Here is a 19,682-nt window from a genome sequence, read left to right on the forward strand (position 1 = left end):
GGAGCTCAGCGTGTTACTTCTTGCTTGTTGATCTTGTACTTTTTTCTTCCTTTTTTTTTTTTCCTAGCACTGTTGCACATGTCCCTGTTATTCCCTAAAACACCAAGTTACAAAACAGTAAATTTCTTTAAAATTATTTCCAGTGAAACTGTAAATCATTCCAGACAATTGTAGGACTGTGATGCTCATTTCAGCAGAACTTCCTGTTAATGAAATCTCTGAGAAGGGTGTAGATTTTCTCAAAGGGGGAGTGAGGAGATGACTCTCTCCCAGATACTAAACTAAAAGCATGATATCTGACTATAACTTAAAGTTTGGTTTAGCATGAAGTGATATATGCAGTGTGGAGGCAAATTGGTATCGCTAGGCATGAGAAGTTTGAGTAATATAATCTGACCTGGAAAAGATGTGAAAAAAGTGGCTGATTCCTAATATTAAGGAAATACAGAGAAAATGTTTTGTCTTTTTGATGATAAAGGTCGCTAATAATGCACAAAAATACTGAGTCTGCAGTTCTATGTGTACTTGAATAATCCCACTGAAATATATAAATTATTTGATTTAATAATACTGTTCTTTGATCTAAAGTGGGTTTTATCCAACTACCTATCTAATTTTATGTCCATACCTGTAAGGGGCATTTTCCTGGGGACTCATTGCTGCCAATCCAGAAGGATATGCTAATAGCTGAGAAGTATGAAGTGTTAAAAAGTCAATACAGCCTTAAAGATGACGAAGGTAGCGTTTCTGAAGAGACAGAGCTGTAGAATCTTGTAGCATTAGTGCTTGTACCATAGATGTTCCTTAGTCTTTGAAGTGTAAAAGATTTTGTTTTGTTGTTCTCATAAATCTATTCCTAAAAGGCCAGCAGGAATAAAGTGGAGATCCAGACATAGATATCTACAGAAAGAAACTGGCAATTGCAGTCAAAGAGAAGGGCTCTGTTTTCTTCTTACATGTTTACTTGTGTCACTTTACTGCTCCAAACTCATGAAGAACTGTGTTTGGACCAAGCTTCAATGACATATACACAGACAAACAGAACTGGTCTTAGTACTAGCCCTGTTCTCTATAAGTATTAGGTATTCCAGAAGCACCATTAGGTCTAAGGTCACCCCTCCTTCTGAGCACTTCTCACCAGGGCCAGGAGAAGACTCCTAACAACTGCTGTTTTGTGCCATGGCACCACTGTGCCGAATTGTGGTGCTTTGGCCCAGGTTTACAAGCTTATCTGCTGCTCATATGAGACAGGCCAGAATACAAACACATAGTAAATTGGGATGGTCCCATGTTGGAGGTCCCATGTTGGACTGCAGGTCATCTACATAATGGCAGGCACAAGTCACATAAGAACAGGCAGGGCTACAGAGGATGTTAAGGGATGATCTGGTTAGTGCCAAAGCAAAGGATTTCTAGATATGTGTGGAAAGCAATGTGGTGAAAAGCAATCTTCTACATTCTTCTGTTCCTCATTAGAATCTATTTGCACAGGAAAGGTAGACAAGTACCATTTATCTGCCCAAATGCAATGACAGAGCCGTTTAGTGGTTCTGACCAGTTATCTAAATGAATAGAAGGCTTGATTATTGCTTCATTACTACATCATGTGCTGTACAGAACCCCATTGAATTAACCTTTGAGATGACACAGTGACAGGAAATGAGTCATTCAAAGCAATGTTCATCAGTGTGTGAGCACTGAGCTTGCTAATTTACTTCTGTCATTTTGTGGGTGAAGTGGAATCAATCCATATTATTCATACATTTGCTGCTCATATACACAGTTCGAAGACTGCTAAATGGAAATAAGCATTGACTTCTGTCTAAACACAACAAAGTTTTGTATTATGTTTACTGATTATATTTTCCAAATGGATCTGAAGAGATCAGAAAAAACTGAGATGTTCTGAGATGTGTATGAAAGCAAATGTGAAAGGAAACAAAATTCTTGAAAGGACTTTCATGACTGGTGCTAATGGAGAAGCAGAAACAGTTTTAATTTTAGACAATGCTAAAGTAAGGAAAGAGGATTTTTCATCTTCTTAATCACAGATCACTGTACTGTTCCTTGATGTATGGAGCTAATTCAGTGATAGTAATAGCTCTGCAATTCATGTACTGGAAGCTGACTGATTAATTGAAAAGTAGGGGCTCTCTTCTGATTGACTAGTTGTAAAGATCATGAGAAGAAAAAAAAAAAAAAAAAAGAGAGAGAATAAATAAAAAAAAAAAAAAAAAAAAACAAAAAACAACAACAACAGCTTTTTGGGAAAGAGCAAAACTCCAAAGAACGAACTGGAAATACCTTCAAGAGCAACGGTGACCTTTGTTGAATGCGATGCAAACAGGATAGTAGATTTGATAAAAACAACTTTACACATAGGAGCTAAAGCACACCCTTCCCTGTCTGGATAGTGATACACGCCGACAAGCAGCAGTGTCGTTTCAGAGGTCCTCCCTCTGAATCAAGACTCTGAGAGAGCACCTGACAGCTACTAGCAGATAAACATATACATATGGAAAAATTTGGCGCCACCTAATGGCGCCACCCAGCCTGCCGAATTTCAAATGTATGAAACTCCACAGGAATGAATGCTTTTGCAAGGAATTTATAAAGGCCTGTTTATCCCCACAGGTATGAAATATTTTCTGCATTTATTAGTTTTACATTTATGAACGTCTGTTTGTTTTCGGCAGCAGTACCACACATGAAGTTAAATTGCTCAGGGATCTGATGTGTTTGCAGGTCAAATTTATCTAGTTCTTTTGTCAAATTGAGACAGATTATTCTAGAGTACTCCTCAAACAAGTTTACTGCTGAAGCTCCTTAAACACAGATATATCTCTTAGTATAAATCGAGACTGCGTAGACAAATCATTGTTTTAGCCAGTGGGGTTTATATCAGCATATTTACACTTACAAAGTACCTTAAAGGAGTTGGACTATACCACCACAAAGACTGATATAGTGAACAATACTGCAAACTACTGTTTTTCCTGCAAAAGATGTTAGTTTGGAAACTTGTATTTCTGAAAGAAAAACAGGTATTCATGCAGACATCAAAAAAACATAGTATCTGGTTGTGATCAGATTAACCATCTAGCATGTCCCAGAAACAGTAGATTAAACACATGTATCTGTGTATATTGATATATATGTATATATGCATGTGTGGGTATGAATGTTTGTATGCACACACAGACACATATATAGTCATACATATGATTTTATATATGACTATGATGTAGAATATGACACAGGAACACCTTATGTGATTGTGCAACATCTTCTGCTTATTAATCCATGGGGATTCTTCTTGCATACTCATGTCTAGTCTGGCCTTAGACTTCAAGCATAATGGTACCCACAAATCATATGTTGTGCAATTCTGTGTCTCCTTCTGTTTGTTTGAGCCTGGATTTCTGGTAAGCATAATCCCCAGCTAGACTGTGACATTAGGAATCGAAGTACAATTTGGACATCAAGCCCAGTTCTCAACTGCCACTGAACTCAGTGGAAGAACATATAAAATTATGCTCAGTTTGGTTAAATTCAATTTGTAAAAGCACATGCTTTGAGGAGCATATGTGAATGAAATAAGTTTCCATCTGCAGTTTCCATTTATAGTTTTTCTGGACACTTTATGGGTTCAGTTCTTTTCATGTGCTGGTGAAGACAAAAGTATAGAGTAGCTATAGTAGTAGACTTAGGAGTGGTCCTTCAGGTCTCTAGGCAATTGGCAAAGAAGAAATACACTTGGTATTTCTATTTCCTTTGAGCTATTGGGAACTGGGAAAAGTGATTTTTTTAAATATTATTTTCTTTTAAAAATGTTATATATATTCAAGACAATATTTATTACCATCTGTTAAAAAAAAAAAAAAAAAAAAAAGGATGAAGGAAAAGGAAAAAAAAGGATCATTAATTTTAGAGAAAATAATTATGAGCTTTGGTAAAGATGAAGCCTTTGAAATGCTGATGAGTTGATAGACAATTTAGCAATTTCTTGAATTCTTTTTACCTAAGGAGAATTGCTCAAACTCTTTCATCTTTAAATTATGTGGTATCACTTGCACTTTACTGTTTTATTATCTTCAGTATGTTGGTTGGATTTCTAGGCTCAGCTGGCATTTTTTTTACTGCATGCTTATATTTACCTTATTTACATCTATTGTTACATAACTGATTCATAATGTTTCACAGTTATAATTGTTCAGTTTGGGGGAGAGGTTGTTTTTGCCTAATTTTTCTTTAGAAGAAAGTAAATATGTCATTTTTATTCATCTAAATACAACATCTATTTTTCTTCCTTTTGCTGGGAAAGGATATTTAATGGTTTGATATAAAGGGACACACATGGTTATTTTGCTTTGTTGTATTGTTTGAAAGCAATCAATTTAATATCTCAGTTCTGGGAAAAATATTTTAACCTGTACAATAACTTTGATGAAATGAAAGCAGTCTTAAAGGAGTAAGTAGTGAAATAATCAAGCTCATTTGTCCTTGTTCATCTACACTACACATTTGAGCTTGACCCTACAGAGCTGAAGCGTCAATTTAACACATTTGTCAGTTTAAAAATTACACACAGTATCTCACTTGGGACATGCTTTTCAAGAACAGGCCATTGAAATACCCAACAAAGCTAAAGGGAGATTCAGTGCTGAGAATTCAATAAGAGTTTGGCATCTATAAATAGGTTTGATGCATAATTAAGACACACAAGTATGGAGAAAAAAGGGCCCGGAGGTTGCTGTGTAGTTGCTAGGTTAAGACTGCCAGAGCATCAAAAGAGACAGGCCGGTTACTGCTGTTGCTTCAGCACAGGAGGGTACCTGTATAGGCAGTGTTTTTTGCTACACAGTGGTGGAAACAGCAGGACAGGCACTTGCACACTGCTCTCTCAGCACCATCCAGGCTGCAAGCTTATCCTTCCAGCTCCTTTCCTGACCTTACCCAACCACAGATTCATCACTCAACTCCTCATCCTTTGGCAAAAGAAGCTTCAATATACTTTGTTAGTTTAGGAGAAAAGCTCTAAAGAGCCTTCAGAAGACTTGAAAATGAGTACTTAATCTACCAGCACTGTTTTGCCGCTTACTTGTCAACCACAAGCAGGACCTCCTGGTGTCTGTTCTTATCCTCCAGGTAACAGCAGCTTCTCCCCTGCTTTCTCCAGAAGGCTGTGAATTATATTCCTATAATATTATTTCATAATACCTGTAGGCCTAAAGATACTATATGTTACCATACTCTTGTTTTGTTTGTTTTCCTGATGTGTACACACTCAATTAATTCAGTGTGTTAATGATGATCACAAGAAACACACAAACATGCAGGGAACGGCTGACAAGAGAACATTTGTTTTGGTGTAGATGAGAAGAAATAAAAGCTGCTAGTAGTCAGCATGAATGCCAAAGCTAGTATGAAGTTGCCTTTAACTTTATGGATTTAAAATAAAGAAATAAATACCCCCAGATTGCTAAAGCCAGCAAGCGAAGAATGCATAATTGATTGGTCTGACTACTTTCTCTTTAGTTGCCCTCTAGCGTGTCACAGGTGGGACAATGAATGTCCACCTGTATAAGATGTGGTTACGGGGCTCTGTCTGAGACAGAACGAGGGCAGAGTAAGGGCTTTGCCCAGTTCTCTCAAGTTTGCTCTCTCATGGATCAGCACCACATTCAATCAAGTCTCAACTTCCCTTCTAGTCCCTACTGCCTGAGAAGATCCAGCAGGTCATCATGTAATCTGTTGCTGTGCTGCTGCTTGCAGGTGCCTACCTCAGGCATCCACAGCCATAGTCTGTTGGTGTCCCTGGCACTAGTCTCCATCCACCTCCTGGACCTCCAGGGCCTTCCATACTTCCCAGATCTCTCCTCCATCCAGGATCTTCACTTTCTTCTTTCCAGGCACCCTTCTTCTTACCAAAGATGCTTACTTTTTTTGGGAGCACTTCTTTTCAGCACCCTCTCTTCTTTCTAAATCCACTAGCCCCTGGTTTTCTCAATCAAAATAGCCAAAGTGCAGGACCACATAGTGTGATCAGTCTACTAAACCAATTCTCATGTTAACTAGAGGACTCAGGAAGGGTCACTTTTCTTTTGTCCAGGTGTTCTCAGTATTTCAAAACAGGCCATATTGATTGCAGTTAGCAAGTAGCAAGCTTCAGCTTGAGTTCAAAAGTTCAATGTCATTCACACACCCCTCCCCCAACCCCACATGCACCCAATTATCAGCTTCCTGTCAGCAATCAAAATTAAAGCTTTTTTTTTTTTTCTTCCCATGATAATATGATAATACTTTTTCTAGTTCTATTAGAAACGGGAAAAAAAAAAAAAGGAAGAAAAAAAAAAGAATAAGAATAACATATTTATCATACAAGTTCCTTCTAAGAAACTTCAGCTGTATGGGATTTGCTATTGAAATTATTTTTGCAAAGTTTCCATGGAGAAGAAACTCATATACATGTCAAAAATGTACACCAGATCTTTCCTGGGAATAACGTAAATCCAACATTTGAATGAGACTTTGTCAGCAGTAGAGAAACCTACCGAAACCTACCAGTATGAATAGTCAAATAGAAAAATACTAGTGTTTCTTTTATTATTTTACTCCTTTTCTGGAGGAGATTCTCTCCTACCCCCGTCCTGCAGAGAGCTAATTACTTCATCTTCACGTTACTTTTTTAATTTTTGCCTAAATACCGTTTCTCATACCAAGTTCTTCTAATATCAGTCTTTGACTTGAGTTCCAAAAGATCATTATAACATTAAAACAACAACAACAATTTATTATAATATAAAAGCTTCAGTAAAACCAATAGTGTCCATTTTTAAAATCTTATGTGAGTACCCACATAAGTTGATTGAGTATATAGTTGCCAGATAACCACATCGCATCTTGAATGTGCAGTGTAGCTTAAGTAATTGTGCACTGAAATATCTTTAATAGATCTCTACAGGGAATGGCATAACCATTGGCCTAATCGTGTAACATTTCTTCACTAGTCTATTTCTTCCTTCGTGCATGAATTTTACTTTTATTACAATGGACCTATCTGTGAGAATAATGCTGCTTTATCAATAAAGTACTGCAGATCAAATCCATGCAGAGAGATTTTGAAAAAAATAATAACTTCTTGTGACAGGTACAAGTATATTGGAAATGTTTAAATAGCAGAGGATTTCTAAGGTGGAGCATTAATTATTTTTTATTTTTCTTAAAGGGAAATTTCACTTGTGTGTCATGGACCATTCTTATTGATAGGATTAGACTGTGAGATGTATGGCAGTTATTACTGAGGCTTAATTCCCTTTCTCTGATTTGTGTTGCAGATTTCCAAGCTCCAATGTACTTTAAAATATGACAATTCACAAATTTCCATCCAAATTTGACTAACTAAACAGAATAGTTCAGTTGCTATAAAGATCATCGAGTTGTGCTGCCTTATCTCTCTGACTGGATTAACAAAGTCATGGATAGAAACCTGACAGATTTTTCTAATTCATAGTCCTTATTTCAGGATGTGCCAAGACAATGAGTACAGCTTGAGCTCCCAGGATAGGGTGTTTTGGGAACTGGAAACACTGATTTGGACAGCCTTAACATGACACTAGGGAGCCTACTATCTCTGTGAATTCAAGTGATATTAGACTACCATTAATATCGCTCAGTAGATGTTCTGAAAAATGGAGTTTATACTTGATTTTATCACTGAAGGAACTTGAAAGAACAAATTCTTCAACTGCAATTTTTCAACTCTACTGTTAAAAATATGAGTTGTTGCTAAATCCTAAATTTTAGTATCTCTTATTTGTCTAGAAGATATGTAACCTAGATCTCTTAAAGTTGAAAAATCTTAAATTCACTAAAATCCTTTGTGAATGAGGGATATATAGAGGTATGAATCTTTAAGAATTAATACCCGTCCCTTAGCACTTCACAAGTACTATCTCCCATAACTCTTAATATTAGCTAGATTCTTGATGCAGGAACACTACTAATAGTGTCTGACAAATTTCAAAGTTAATGTACTAACTTTGTAGTGTATTTGGTTACCAAGTGTACCATTGTCTTTCCACCACTACTTTCTATGACGGAATGAAACTGAAGCACAAAGAGGCTTGTTATCTTGCCTTTCTTCACCTGAATGGTTACAGTGGAAGCAAAACTACAATCCAGTCTCCAAGGCCACCCTCTTCATCCCTATATCTACCAGGTTGTTCTTATTGTTGATAAGGTATAGCTGCTAGTTTGCTAAATTGAAAATAAATAAATAAAAGCCAAACAAACAAATAAATAAAGGCCATTTTTGTTTCTAGGATAGCCTACTGATTTTAAATGACAAAGAGGGGAACTAATGCATAGTTAGTTTATGATGTCTGAAAAATAAATAATCTAATCTTGTTATGATGTTCTCCTTTTCAAACCACAACTGAAAGAAGAGTACCCTGAGGAAAGTGATTCATTTCATTCTAAATAGGTGTCAGTTGAGATGAACCATCCTGAAAGAAGCCTGGTTTTCTTCATTCATTAGTTACTCAAAATTCCTAGACAGCTAACAAGACAAGATGCTTACTTTTTAACACCTCAAAATTGTCTTATTGACTAAAGGCCCAAAGCAAGGTAAAACCAAAAGGGTGATTTTTTTTTCATTGTGCATGACAGTTCTTTACTGCAGAGATGTATACTTTATGCTCTTTCTTTATTGTTTTAAATGTGCTCAAAATTTTATGAAAAAAAAAATTAATACTCTTATGTATTTTCATCTTTGGTTCAGATTACAAATCTGTTCCACATAATGTGGTCCTACAGTTAAGGATGTGCTACTATATGTCAGGAATTTGTACAAATATCAAAATAACCTCTACAAAAAGATTAGCAAATGTTGGTTTAAAACAAATCATTCTAATGGTTAGAATTCTACAGTTCTGACAAAAGAGAATTTTCAGAAGGGAAAATATTTTTCTGCCTCATAAGAAAGCAAGAATTTCTTAATCTCTATGAAGAGAATACTATTCCCTATAGCAAAACCAATACCTGTTGTTGAGAAGACAGATTTAAGATCTGTTTTATACCCTTGAACTTCTGAAATATCAAATTATTGCTATGGCTAATAAAAATGTCCATGAAATGGTAGAAAATATGAAAAACAAACAAAAAGAAGCCACCTTTTTAAATGAGAAATAAAGATAGGAAGCTACATTACTACCATATCTTGGCATGGCTTTGATCTTCCACCTCTACCTGCATAAAAATTAAAGTTGACTTTCTAATATTTTTTTCCTGTAAAAATAGGAGATACATTTTCTTTAGTTTCAAAGTAAATATTATGTTGAAACAAAAAATAGAATTTAAATATCCTTTTGAAATTAAAAAAAAAAAAAAAGAAAGAAAAAAGAAGAAAAAAATATTTTTTTTTTCTGGATAAAAAGTTGCACATATTTTAAATGAGTTTTTAAATAGTTTCAGTAATTATGCCTAACTGAAAACTCAATACACGACAGAAAAAAATAGCTCGAATTAGAAGATGATCAAAGGGCTGGAGCATCTCTACTACAAAGACAGACTAAAGGAGTTGTGGCTGTTCAGCCTGGAGAAGAGAAGGCTCTGGGGAGACCTTACAGTGGCATGCCAGTGCCTAAAGGGGGCCTAGAGGAAAGCTGGGGAGGGACTCTTTGTCAGGGGATGCAGTGACAGGACAAGGAGTAATGACTTTACACTGAAAGAGAATAGGTTTAGATTAGATATAAGGAGGGAACTCTTTACTCTGAAGGTGGTGAGGCAATAACACAGGTTGTCCAAAGAAGCTGTGGATGCCCCATCCCTTAAGGTGTTCAAGGCCAGGTTGGATGGGGTGATGTGCAACTTGTTCTGGTAGGAGGTGTCCCTGCCCATAACAGGGGGATTGGAAGTAGATGCTCTTTTGGTTTGTTCTTTCCAACCCTAAACATTCTATGATTTTATGATCAAGGATTTAATTTACCTACTAGCAGTATAAGGAGTATAATTTCCCTAATAATAATAATATGTATACAATAGCAAAATAGATATGGGGAGGAGAGGAGAACTGCATACGTCTGGCCAGAAGTTTTTATTCTATCTTCATAGTTTTCAGGTTAGATGATTCTGACAAATGAGGTAATAGTGAGTAAATTCTACTTTACTTTATATTTGAATAATCACATAGTGTCAAAACTATAAAATTACCCTTAGGGATGATTACCATAGGGGATGATTATTTGACATAGTGACTCCTATTAGAGCACATCAAGTAAAGATCTCACTCTATCCTTTATGACAGAGTGGTATTTTAAGGTCTTTAGTCATTCTCATTAAGAAGGCTTAACTTTTTACTTAAACTGTGGTGTTTTCTTACTGTGAGTAGCAGAAATTGTTCTGTTCATTTTTATACATGACTTTACAAGTCATTGTCATCCAATGCGTAACAATGGCCTTTGCTCATTCCTAGCACTCTTTGAATGTTCAAACGATAGCAATGATTCCAATATTTTCTGGATTAGACTCTAATCCCTTCATGGTAACATCGCTGCAGACCAGACAGGGCTGAATCAAGCAAAGATAGACCCCCCAGGTCAAACATCGCTGCAGACCAGACAGGGCTGAATCAAGCAAAGATAGACCCCCCAGGTCAGTGCATATCTGTATGAGAAGAGCCTTTGGCTTCAGTAAGCCCCAACAGAGGTAGAAAGTTGGAGTTCCTCATTTGGGAGTAAACTTTTTTTTTTTTTTTTTCCTGAAACATAGAGTGATAATAGTTACAATTCACCACAGCATTTTATTTAGCGTGGTATAACCAATCATCTGTCTGTAACTCTAATCTAATCTATGAATTCTGAAGGTAAAACAGTGGTGAAACTCTTTATCACAAGCAGTGACTAACCTTTTAACTTGTCAAGATCTTCAATTCAGGTCATACACGTACATCCACATCATCACTTTTTCCCTAGCACAGTTCAAACTGAAGGGTGGCCTACAATACCATGTGCTAATTACATATACTTCGAAATCTGAAAGCTGACTATGACTTAGAGAAAAGTTGAGAACAATGTTGATAGCCTCAGCTGTACTCATTTGTGGCGTATTGCATGGCTGCCTGTAGATGCTAAGTACACCCCAGATGCATGGTTGATTTACTCTGGCTGTACTTTTATGACTGTTATTTAACAGTAGCAGAATAACAACTGTGAGGCATAGGCAGAACCATTTCTATCATATTTATCTGATGAACATGTCAATTTTTTAATAATTGCAAGTGTTGTCTATATAATAATTATTGTAGTAATGGAAAATATTCAGCCTTTATATGAATGATGAATGGATGAGGAAGCTAAGGTGTCGCCAAAAAAATAATGAGTTTTGTTGTGATTCATGCTTAGCAGTACAAAGAAATACATTAACACATTGACTTTTATCAACCTATTTTTAACCGTTACAAAGGTTTAGAAATTAAAGGAAAATAACTGAAGAAAACAGACCATGAAGTAATTTAGTGTTGAGTGTCAGACTGCAGTTGATACTGTTTCTCCTTGTTCTCAGTGCACATTTAACTTTCATAGCAGTTTCTGGAATTTCAAAGTAATATTTCTGAATTTCTGTGAAATGGATAGACATTAACATTTACATTTTACTGACAGAAACATCAAGCCTAGAGAGGCCAGTTTTCTTTTCCACTGTGGACATTAGACAGAGAAGTGAAAAAAATAAAACAAAACAAATTGACTTATTTATTTTTCATAAAAATAAACCAGGCAAACTATGAAGAAGCAGAGAATAAACCCCAACAATCTGCATATATAGCTATAACATAATTAAGACCAAAAGATCTATTCTAATATTGTAATGTCTAACTTAAGTTGCAGTAGGAGAGCAATTCTGAGACTTATAAAAAAATATACTTCTATACATGTATTGTCTGATTTTTTTCGAAGTAATTACTAACTCTCAGTGACAGCACTTCTGACTGAGGTACCTTGGGTATACTGAATAGAAGGCACTGCAATATAGTATTGTAGAAAATATGACTAAGATTAGCTTTATAATAGTGTTCATTGTGATACAGTTTGCAATAAAATTCAAGAGATGTTCACTGGCTCAGTTTAGTATTTATCTATTTGAAGCAACTATGTTGGGACTCATATTCAGTGAAGTAAGATCTTTGATGATTTTCACATTTTTTGTTCACACAATTTAAAATCTAATCACGCAGTCAGCTCATGTCTTAAAAGCAAATCTGAAGAGGACAGTAAATGTGGAAAATAAATAACTGAAAATGCATGGAAACTGGGATATATATGTGTCTTTCAATTGACAGTCAGAAACTATAATAACAAGACCTATTCTGTTTGCATATTTTATGATTTTGTTGTGCTTTTTTAGGATAGGAATGTTATGTATACAATGATATTCAGTTAAACAACACAGCTTTATCACCCAGGCAGTGGACTGAAGGATGCGTTTATTGAGAGTGCCCAAACAGAGTACAAGCTCTTCAAATATATATATCCTTGCAAATCTTCAAGAAGCAAGACATATTTCTGCCCTTGATCACTATGAAGGAAACAGATAAAAAAGAAATTATACAAGAATGTTGGAATATATGTAGGAACAGATGCTATGCTCTTTCCAAATCCAGGCCAACCCACGAAGACATTTTTCTTTCTTTTTCTTTTTTTCTTTTTAATTATTATGATCCAACCACCGTAAACATCTTTGATACTTTAGTTTCTTAGTTTGCTCTGCCTTACCTTTTTTTCAGTAATGCTTTCATACCATATAGTCAGCTTTTCTCTCAAGGCTGCAGGATAAATAACAAAAACCTCTCCAGTCAGCTCTGTCTGAACTCACGGGATATAAATAACTGATAACTGCATAGTTCTGTGGAGTAAATGAAAATAACAATATTCAAGAGTGCTTATCGTCATAATGCAAAGCCAAGGAACTCACCAGTAATGGAGAAGGAAGATAGTAGTACCTCTTCTGTCTTAGATGAGATATTTTGAAGCAGCCACGTAAGATATTTTCATCTTTGCTGTATTGTTTCTGTGGGTAAATCAATCATGTATGTTCTGAAGTCTAACAACTTCACTGAAATTCAGAGAAAAAGTAGTCATTTACCTGGTATTATAGTGGAGCTTATGTTTCTGCTGAAAAATATTCTGAATATGAAAACATAATATTCTAAATAGTGTAAAGTTAATGGTTCTGAATCTTTCCTATTACAGGCATTTGAGGGAAGCTGTCATTTCTACACACATTCTAAAGTCTTCATCACTCCTAGTGTAGTCACAGGAAACTTTGGTCCAAAGCTGTTCTACAGCCAGTACCTATTAACCTGTTTGTTTTTTTTGTTTGTTTGTTTTAATTATTTTTTACTAACAAAAAAAAAAAAAAAAAAAAAGGCATTTGAGTCAATGCTTTGCGTTAGTGCAAATCAGCAGTAATGTTAATGGAGTTCATAGAACTAGTGGTCATACTAAAATTGTCCATTTTGTCAGCTCTCAGATCTTGCTTACTGTTTTGTTTTAAATAGGATGACAGATGATTAGTTTAATTAATTCTTGCTTAATGAGAGAAGACCCTATCCAAAGAAACTATTATAAAATGCCTGTGCAAAAAGTAAGAGAACAATGAAAAATTGTTTAAGTTTAAGTTTCTCCTAAATTCTGTGGTCCATGATACAGGACTTAATTATATCTAACTTCTAACACTGAATGTAAACCAACAAATTAAAAGAAGCTATGAGATCTAGACACACACAGAGTTTAATAATGGAACTAATTTCTGATTATTTAATATTGCAAACTTTTTCATTGTCACTTAATATTTCCTGGCTTTGTGAAAAAAAAAAAAAAAAAAGCTCCAAAAACAAAAACTTCCAAAAACACTCAGAGCACATCAGTTAATTCATGGGGCTGCATTCTGAACTCTTTCTGATCCAGAATAATATCCCTGGAATTGGTTATTTCTCCTTTCTTTGATACATAAAGCTACAGTTTATATGGGTAAAGCATAGTCCATAAGGCAAAATTTAACTATTTTACATGGAATCACAGCTGAGGCTGGAAGGCATCTCTGGAGATCTTCTAGTTCAAGCACCTTGCTCCAAGCATGGTCAGCAAAAGCAAATTGCTCAGGGCTGTGTCCCATTGGGTTTTGAATACCTCCAGATTCCGTAGCCTCTTAGGACAATATGCAAATTTGCAATGCTTTGTATTTCAAACTTATGAAAGCATTAAAAAGTACATCTCACAAACCTATGAAAATTAAAAAGTGCATAATTTTATACAAGCAACTGAACATTAGTGGTGAGCTGCATTTTGCACAATTCAGCTGAGCAGCTGTAAACATTGCACAAGACTGAGCAGAGAGCAAAGCCAATATAGTCCTTACTGTTATGTAAGATTTTTTTCTAACATCTGCTCCACATATGATGTTTACAAATCTAAGTAGCCAGCAATTAGAGGGCTTAGCTCTTTAGCATAGACAATAAAAATTATCAGCAGAAGATTTCTATTTTGAAGCGTATGGCCAGGCCAGGAAATTATCAATACTGCAGCTCCTCATAGATGGATATAGGTTTACCCAGGCTCTTGTGAACTTATTTCATAAACTAAAGTCTAGCTCTTTTTTTTTTTTTTTTTTTTTTTTTTTTTCCCACGTTATTAAAACTTTCTACAAAGGGTTTTTTTCTTTTCCCTGAAATGTCATAGATCTGTGTAGGATCAGCAAAGCATGCTGAATGCTCCACAAGGACTGCAGGTAATTATTTGAAGTACCTTCATTCCCAGACTGATCAAACCTACTTCTGAATAGTCCCTGACTCCCCACTATTACAAACAGATTTTAAGGTTCACCAGAACTTAACTTCCATTTCACAAGCTGTCAAATAACTAGTCAAACTGCCAGAAAAAGAAAAAAAAAAAGGAAATATTTTCTGCAGAGTTTTCAATTTTTACTGTTATCAGTGAACAAATAATTGGCCTATTTTAGGTGGTACAAAAATAAAAAGCTAAGACTTAGTTGTTAAAAAGAGTCTGGCAATCCTGAACAGTTTAAGCATTAAATTATTAAAAAGTATAGTATTATAGTGTAAGACATCAAAATTCTACTCTCTCCTTCCTGTGAGGATTTTGATGAAATGCAGGTCCCTTCCTTGCTTCCACAGCACAAGCACTGGCCCTCTTCCAGGAGCAAACTTTTAGTTTAACCACTGAGAGCAGCAACCAGAACAGGAGGACAACCAGAACAGCAGGAGACGTTGAAGTACTGTCCTTATAAATAAAGACAGAATGGCTATACTGTTCCAGAGCAATTGTGCATTTAGATTTTGATCATGTTCCAACTATGGCCAGTAGAAGATTCATATGGAAGAATATATGAATATGATAGGCAAAGATAGGATGTGTTTGCCACTTTTGATACAGTATAACTGTAGTATGTTTTTGAAGGGAAAGGCTTGTATTAATCCAGCAAAATTTGGATATCTTCATGACAGTCATGCATGTATGAGTTTCCCTCTCTGGAATAATTATTTTGTAATCAGTGGAAGATAGTATATTTATTTTGATTCCAAGTTCTAAATCTCACCACAAAGTAGATTTCAAAAAGATTGAGCAAATAGTATTTCAACACATGTAGTAGAGTAGGGTGGAGGTCCTGATGTATAAAGCTGATTTGCAGTATGTTGGGGCTGATATTATTAAAAGTAAGTTGTAGCTCACTAGCTCACTCTCATTACATTTAGCTGTTCCAATTATTACAAATAATAATAATAATAATAATAAAGAAAGAATAAAGATGGAAGAAGATGTGGATTCAGTTATCAGGGTAATTAATAGCTCTTCCTCGGTCAGTAGAGTTGCCATAGAGCAATGTATGATTTCTCATCTTCCTGTTTTTGTTTGTTTTTGTTTGTTTGCTTGTTTGTTTTTGTCTGCTAAGCACAGGTGATTTGAAGCATACAGTGTTTTGGCAATGTGTATACGTCATGACTACTAAAGACTATTTACAGAATGTGATTGTTTGGTTTTTAGGTGAAAAACGTTATCACCACTCACTCTTTGTGACTCCTTAGTACCTTTTTTCTCTATCTGTTATTAGACTAACATTACCCCTTATATTTTTCTTTGTAGCACTTATTTTTTTTTCTCTGCAAGAGAATTTATGATTTAGCAGTAGCTCCTTAAGAAAGAATTCATCTTGTCAAAAAACACTTTTCTTAGGCTCAAGGGTTATCAGTCAGAACAATTAAATCATATGTAAATAGCTTTGATTTTAAACATTTGTAAATCCACAAGGCAGCCAGTAAAAGTGATTTACCCCTATATTGACAGTGTTAAATGGATCTCTGCATGAGCTGAGGCTATTGAGATTCAATTTCGTTTCAGTTTGCTTCTTTGTTCAGATGTGCTTGGTCTTACTGACCAAGCGAGTTACTGTGGTGCACTCTGTAGTGCAACTCTCACTGATGGAAATGAGAGTAGATTTCCTCATCCCAGCACTGTAGCAGTGCTCTGCTGGACTCTTCCTGCTGGTCTTTTAAATTAAAACAACCCACTGATGATAGCCTTATGGATACTTAGCTGGGTACTTTTTCTTCAGAAGCCATGCAGGCAGGATGTGGTAAAACTAGGTTGGTGTCTGTCTGCATTTTGTCAGCAAAGCTCTTCTTTTAGAGAAGGATGTTATTCACTTTTTCAAACATCTAAAACTTTTCAGATTTATTTTTGTTCATTGCCACTAATACATGGAAGTGGTGGATTGCTTTGTCTTATTTAAGAGGTTCTTACTATTGTACTCAACTTCTGATTCCATAGTGGCTTTGTGAGGGCACACACTGACAAGAAAATAACTTCAGTTCCTTTTTTTTTTTTTTTCTAGAAGCCTTCTAAAGACAGTGCATGCTGTTATATTTGTGTGGCGGAAAACTGGGGGAACTGCATTTATTGATAATTACTGCTGCTTTATTCCAGAGGAACTAAGCTTAAAACCAGATCTGCTCTAACAAGCAAGAGCAAAATCATGCTTCTGAATAATGGCTGGTGAATAAAAGGGGCTAAATTTTAGAGAAAGACAAATCTATTTCGGCAGTCAGCAGCTGGCTTTACTGCCTTCTGAGCATCACTTTTTAGTCATTCTGCACAGTTTGTATTTATGTAAACTGACTGCTGTGAACAAGTTGCTAAATTTTTACTGAGAAAAGTTATGAACAAATCTGATATTTCAAATCCTAAATAATGGAATCCTACAGAAAATGCTATAATATGAAGTTACAGTCTTTATTTCTCATTTTCTTTCATTGTCAAATAATTTAATTTGTTTTATTCCCTAAACAATTCTCATTACATTTTCTTTAACAACAAGTTTTCTTATAAGTTTATTTCCACATTTCACTTCATTATTTTTCCCTTTTGTTATATGCAACAGCACAGGATTTTGAAATAAAAATATAACCCAGCTGAAGACTTGATTTTATCTGTGTAAGTGGTAGCAAGCTAAGTGTTTGTGGTTTTCCTTGCTGTGTGGATGGTGTGGTTTTCAGATGTTTTGTAATACATTCTTTTTAGTGGAATATTAAGAATTTAATGTCTTTTCCCATTAAGCAATTTTTTACGTCTTGAGCCTGAAAGTTGGATTTTGACATTGTTATGTGCATTAATAAGAGGTTAACTCCCGTGGAGCCACTGTTTTGACTAACTATTCAAAACACAAATGCAGCTCTTGAAACCTGAATTGTAACCCCCAGTTCTGAATCTGCACTTTGTTTTTTGTAAGCATTTTACTGTAACCAAAAGATTTCTCATCAGAATACACCTCATGAGGGATTGATTCTTCAAATACTGGGTGTTATAACATGTGCTTCCTCCATACCTGGCACGGCCCTGGGATGGTCCTGGAACACAACAGATTAGATCAGTGTTAGATCAAGGTTTTTTCCAGCCCGTTTATCATAGCTTTGTTCCTATCCTTCAGAATTTGTTATGATTAGCTATTTTGAGAGTTTCTTCATTAGAAATTATATGGAAGTAAAATGTAAATGTACATGTAAATGTGTGTTTCCTGGCTGGTATTTGAAATGTGGAGGTAAATTTTCATTTAATATCAGTTGTACTGATACAATTTCATCCAGTTGTATTTTTTTAAAGGACAAAGTAGAGAAAATGCATTTGAATTATCAAATCATATTTACAAATTTAGTCCCATTTTGATGCTCAGATTCTCAACAGCTGTTTGCCATTGGATTGAACTGTCTATCTTCCAAGACCATGGCTAGCCAGGAAATGTCTCACATATGAGACATGATTTGGTTTCTTGCCATTTTGGTAGGTGTGCATGCTTTTGAAATTGCAAAAGTTTTTCAATATCATGCAACCCAGACTGCACACAGTGCATGTATATTTTGAATTAGAAGGGAATTCATCTCATGACTTGTTTAAACAGGTAATTTGTAGCTGATGGGACACTAACATTTAACAACTTCATCTGTGTGAAAAGAAAGGTTTTTGATAATGTGTTGTGCCACTTAAACAACTTTCACTAAATGTCACATCAAATCTTCTTGTTTAAGCAGTCTATTTGATACCTTGGTCAAAATCTGAGCACTTGACCTTATGCTGTTTTGCCGTCTTAGGAATGCAGGTGCTGGAGTGGAATGGCATCCCCCTGACTGGAAAAACCTATGAAGAAGTCCAGAGTATTATTATTCAACAAAGTGGGGAAACAGAAATATGTGTAAGACTGTGAGTTTTTCCCCATCTTTCTGTTTCCATTATTCTTTTGGCTTTTCATGTTTTTTTTTTTTTCTTTTTTAATTTATGGTTGCTAAGGTAAAATATTTGTTAGCATGAAGCATCAATATAATAATTAGCAAAAGAGTTCAGTGTGAGTGTGGGAGGTCTGATTTGTTCTTAGTTCAAATCAAGAGGAATTATAAGTTGAGGTAGATGTTAGCAATCATACTTTTGCAAACAATGATACCTCCATTTTCAGGCCACAGTCTCCTCTCATTGAAACACATACAAACCACTGAATTTACTGGCCATTAGAAAAAGATGGTAATTTAGCACTAACTTGACTTTTACTGATAGCCTTCAGGTTAAAGTCAGTTAAACATCATGAGAAATATGTAAAATTGCATTCAATCCATTAAGTACTTCACCCTGAAAGAACCTTTTCTCCTCAGCTCTTTAACAGCACTGCAAATAAGTGTCATCTAACAAGGGGCCATGCTTGGGAACTGCTTTCTTTCATGAACCACTATTCATTTATCTACTTAATACAAAATGAGTGCATGAATAAAGAGTTTCTTCTGTCTCAGGCTTCTCATTGCTTTTTTTTTTTAGGGACCTGAACATGCTCTCAGATTCTGAGAATCCCCAGCACCTGGAACTGCATGAGCCGGTAAAGGCAGGTGAGCAATAAGTCATTACTTCAATATTTGAGCACCAAATAGCAACTGGAAACTGGATATGATGTAAGCTGAGGTAATAGCATCGTAAGCTCAGATATTGCACCCCAAATCTTGTTAAGGGCAGAAAGAGGACCACACCTTATAAACAAAGCCGAGCATTTATTTTTAGACTAACTGAAAGCTATAACAGAATAACCAAAATGAAGCCAGACGCTATTATTATTAGTTCAGTTCAATCCATACTGAC

General features: G+C 35.5%; 1 protein-coding gene across 13 annotated transcripts in view; it reads left to right on the forward strand.

The window, feature by feature from the left end:
* PCLO (piccolo presynaptic cytomatrix protein) overlaps window positions 1-19,682 on the forward strand; it is a 361,590-nt gene that overhangs the window by 250,324 nt on the left and 91,584 nt on the right. For 9 of the 13 annotated variants that reach the window (XM_038187183.2, XM_027460008.3, XM_072026854.1 and 6 more), the window contains exons 11-12: window positions 18,656-18,764; window positions 19,368-19,435. In XM_038187183.2, the coding sequence (XP_038043111.1) occupies window positions 18,656-18,764; window positions 19,368-19,435 (177 nt within the window). Of the gene's footprint in view, window positions 1-18,655; window positions 18,765-19,367; window positions 19,436-19,682 lie in introns of those variants that run through there. The other 4 variants (XM_027460019.3, XM_027460011.3, XM_038187190.2 and 1 more) reach the window with 2 other exon arrangements.

Source organism: Anas platyrhynchos, chromosome 1 (assembly GCF_047663525.1).
Source record: "Anas platyrhynchos isolate ZD024472 breed Pekin duck chromosome 1, IASCAAS_PekinDuck_T2T, whole genome shotgun sequence".
Lineage (NCBI taxonomy): Eukaryota > Metazoa > Chordata > Aves > Anseriformes > Anatidae > Anas > Anas platyrhynchos.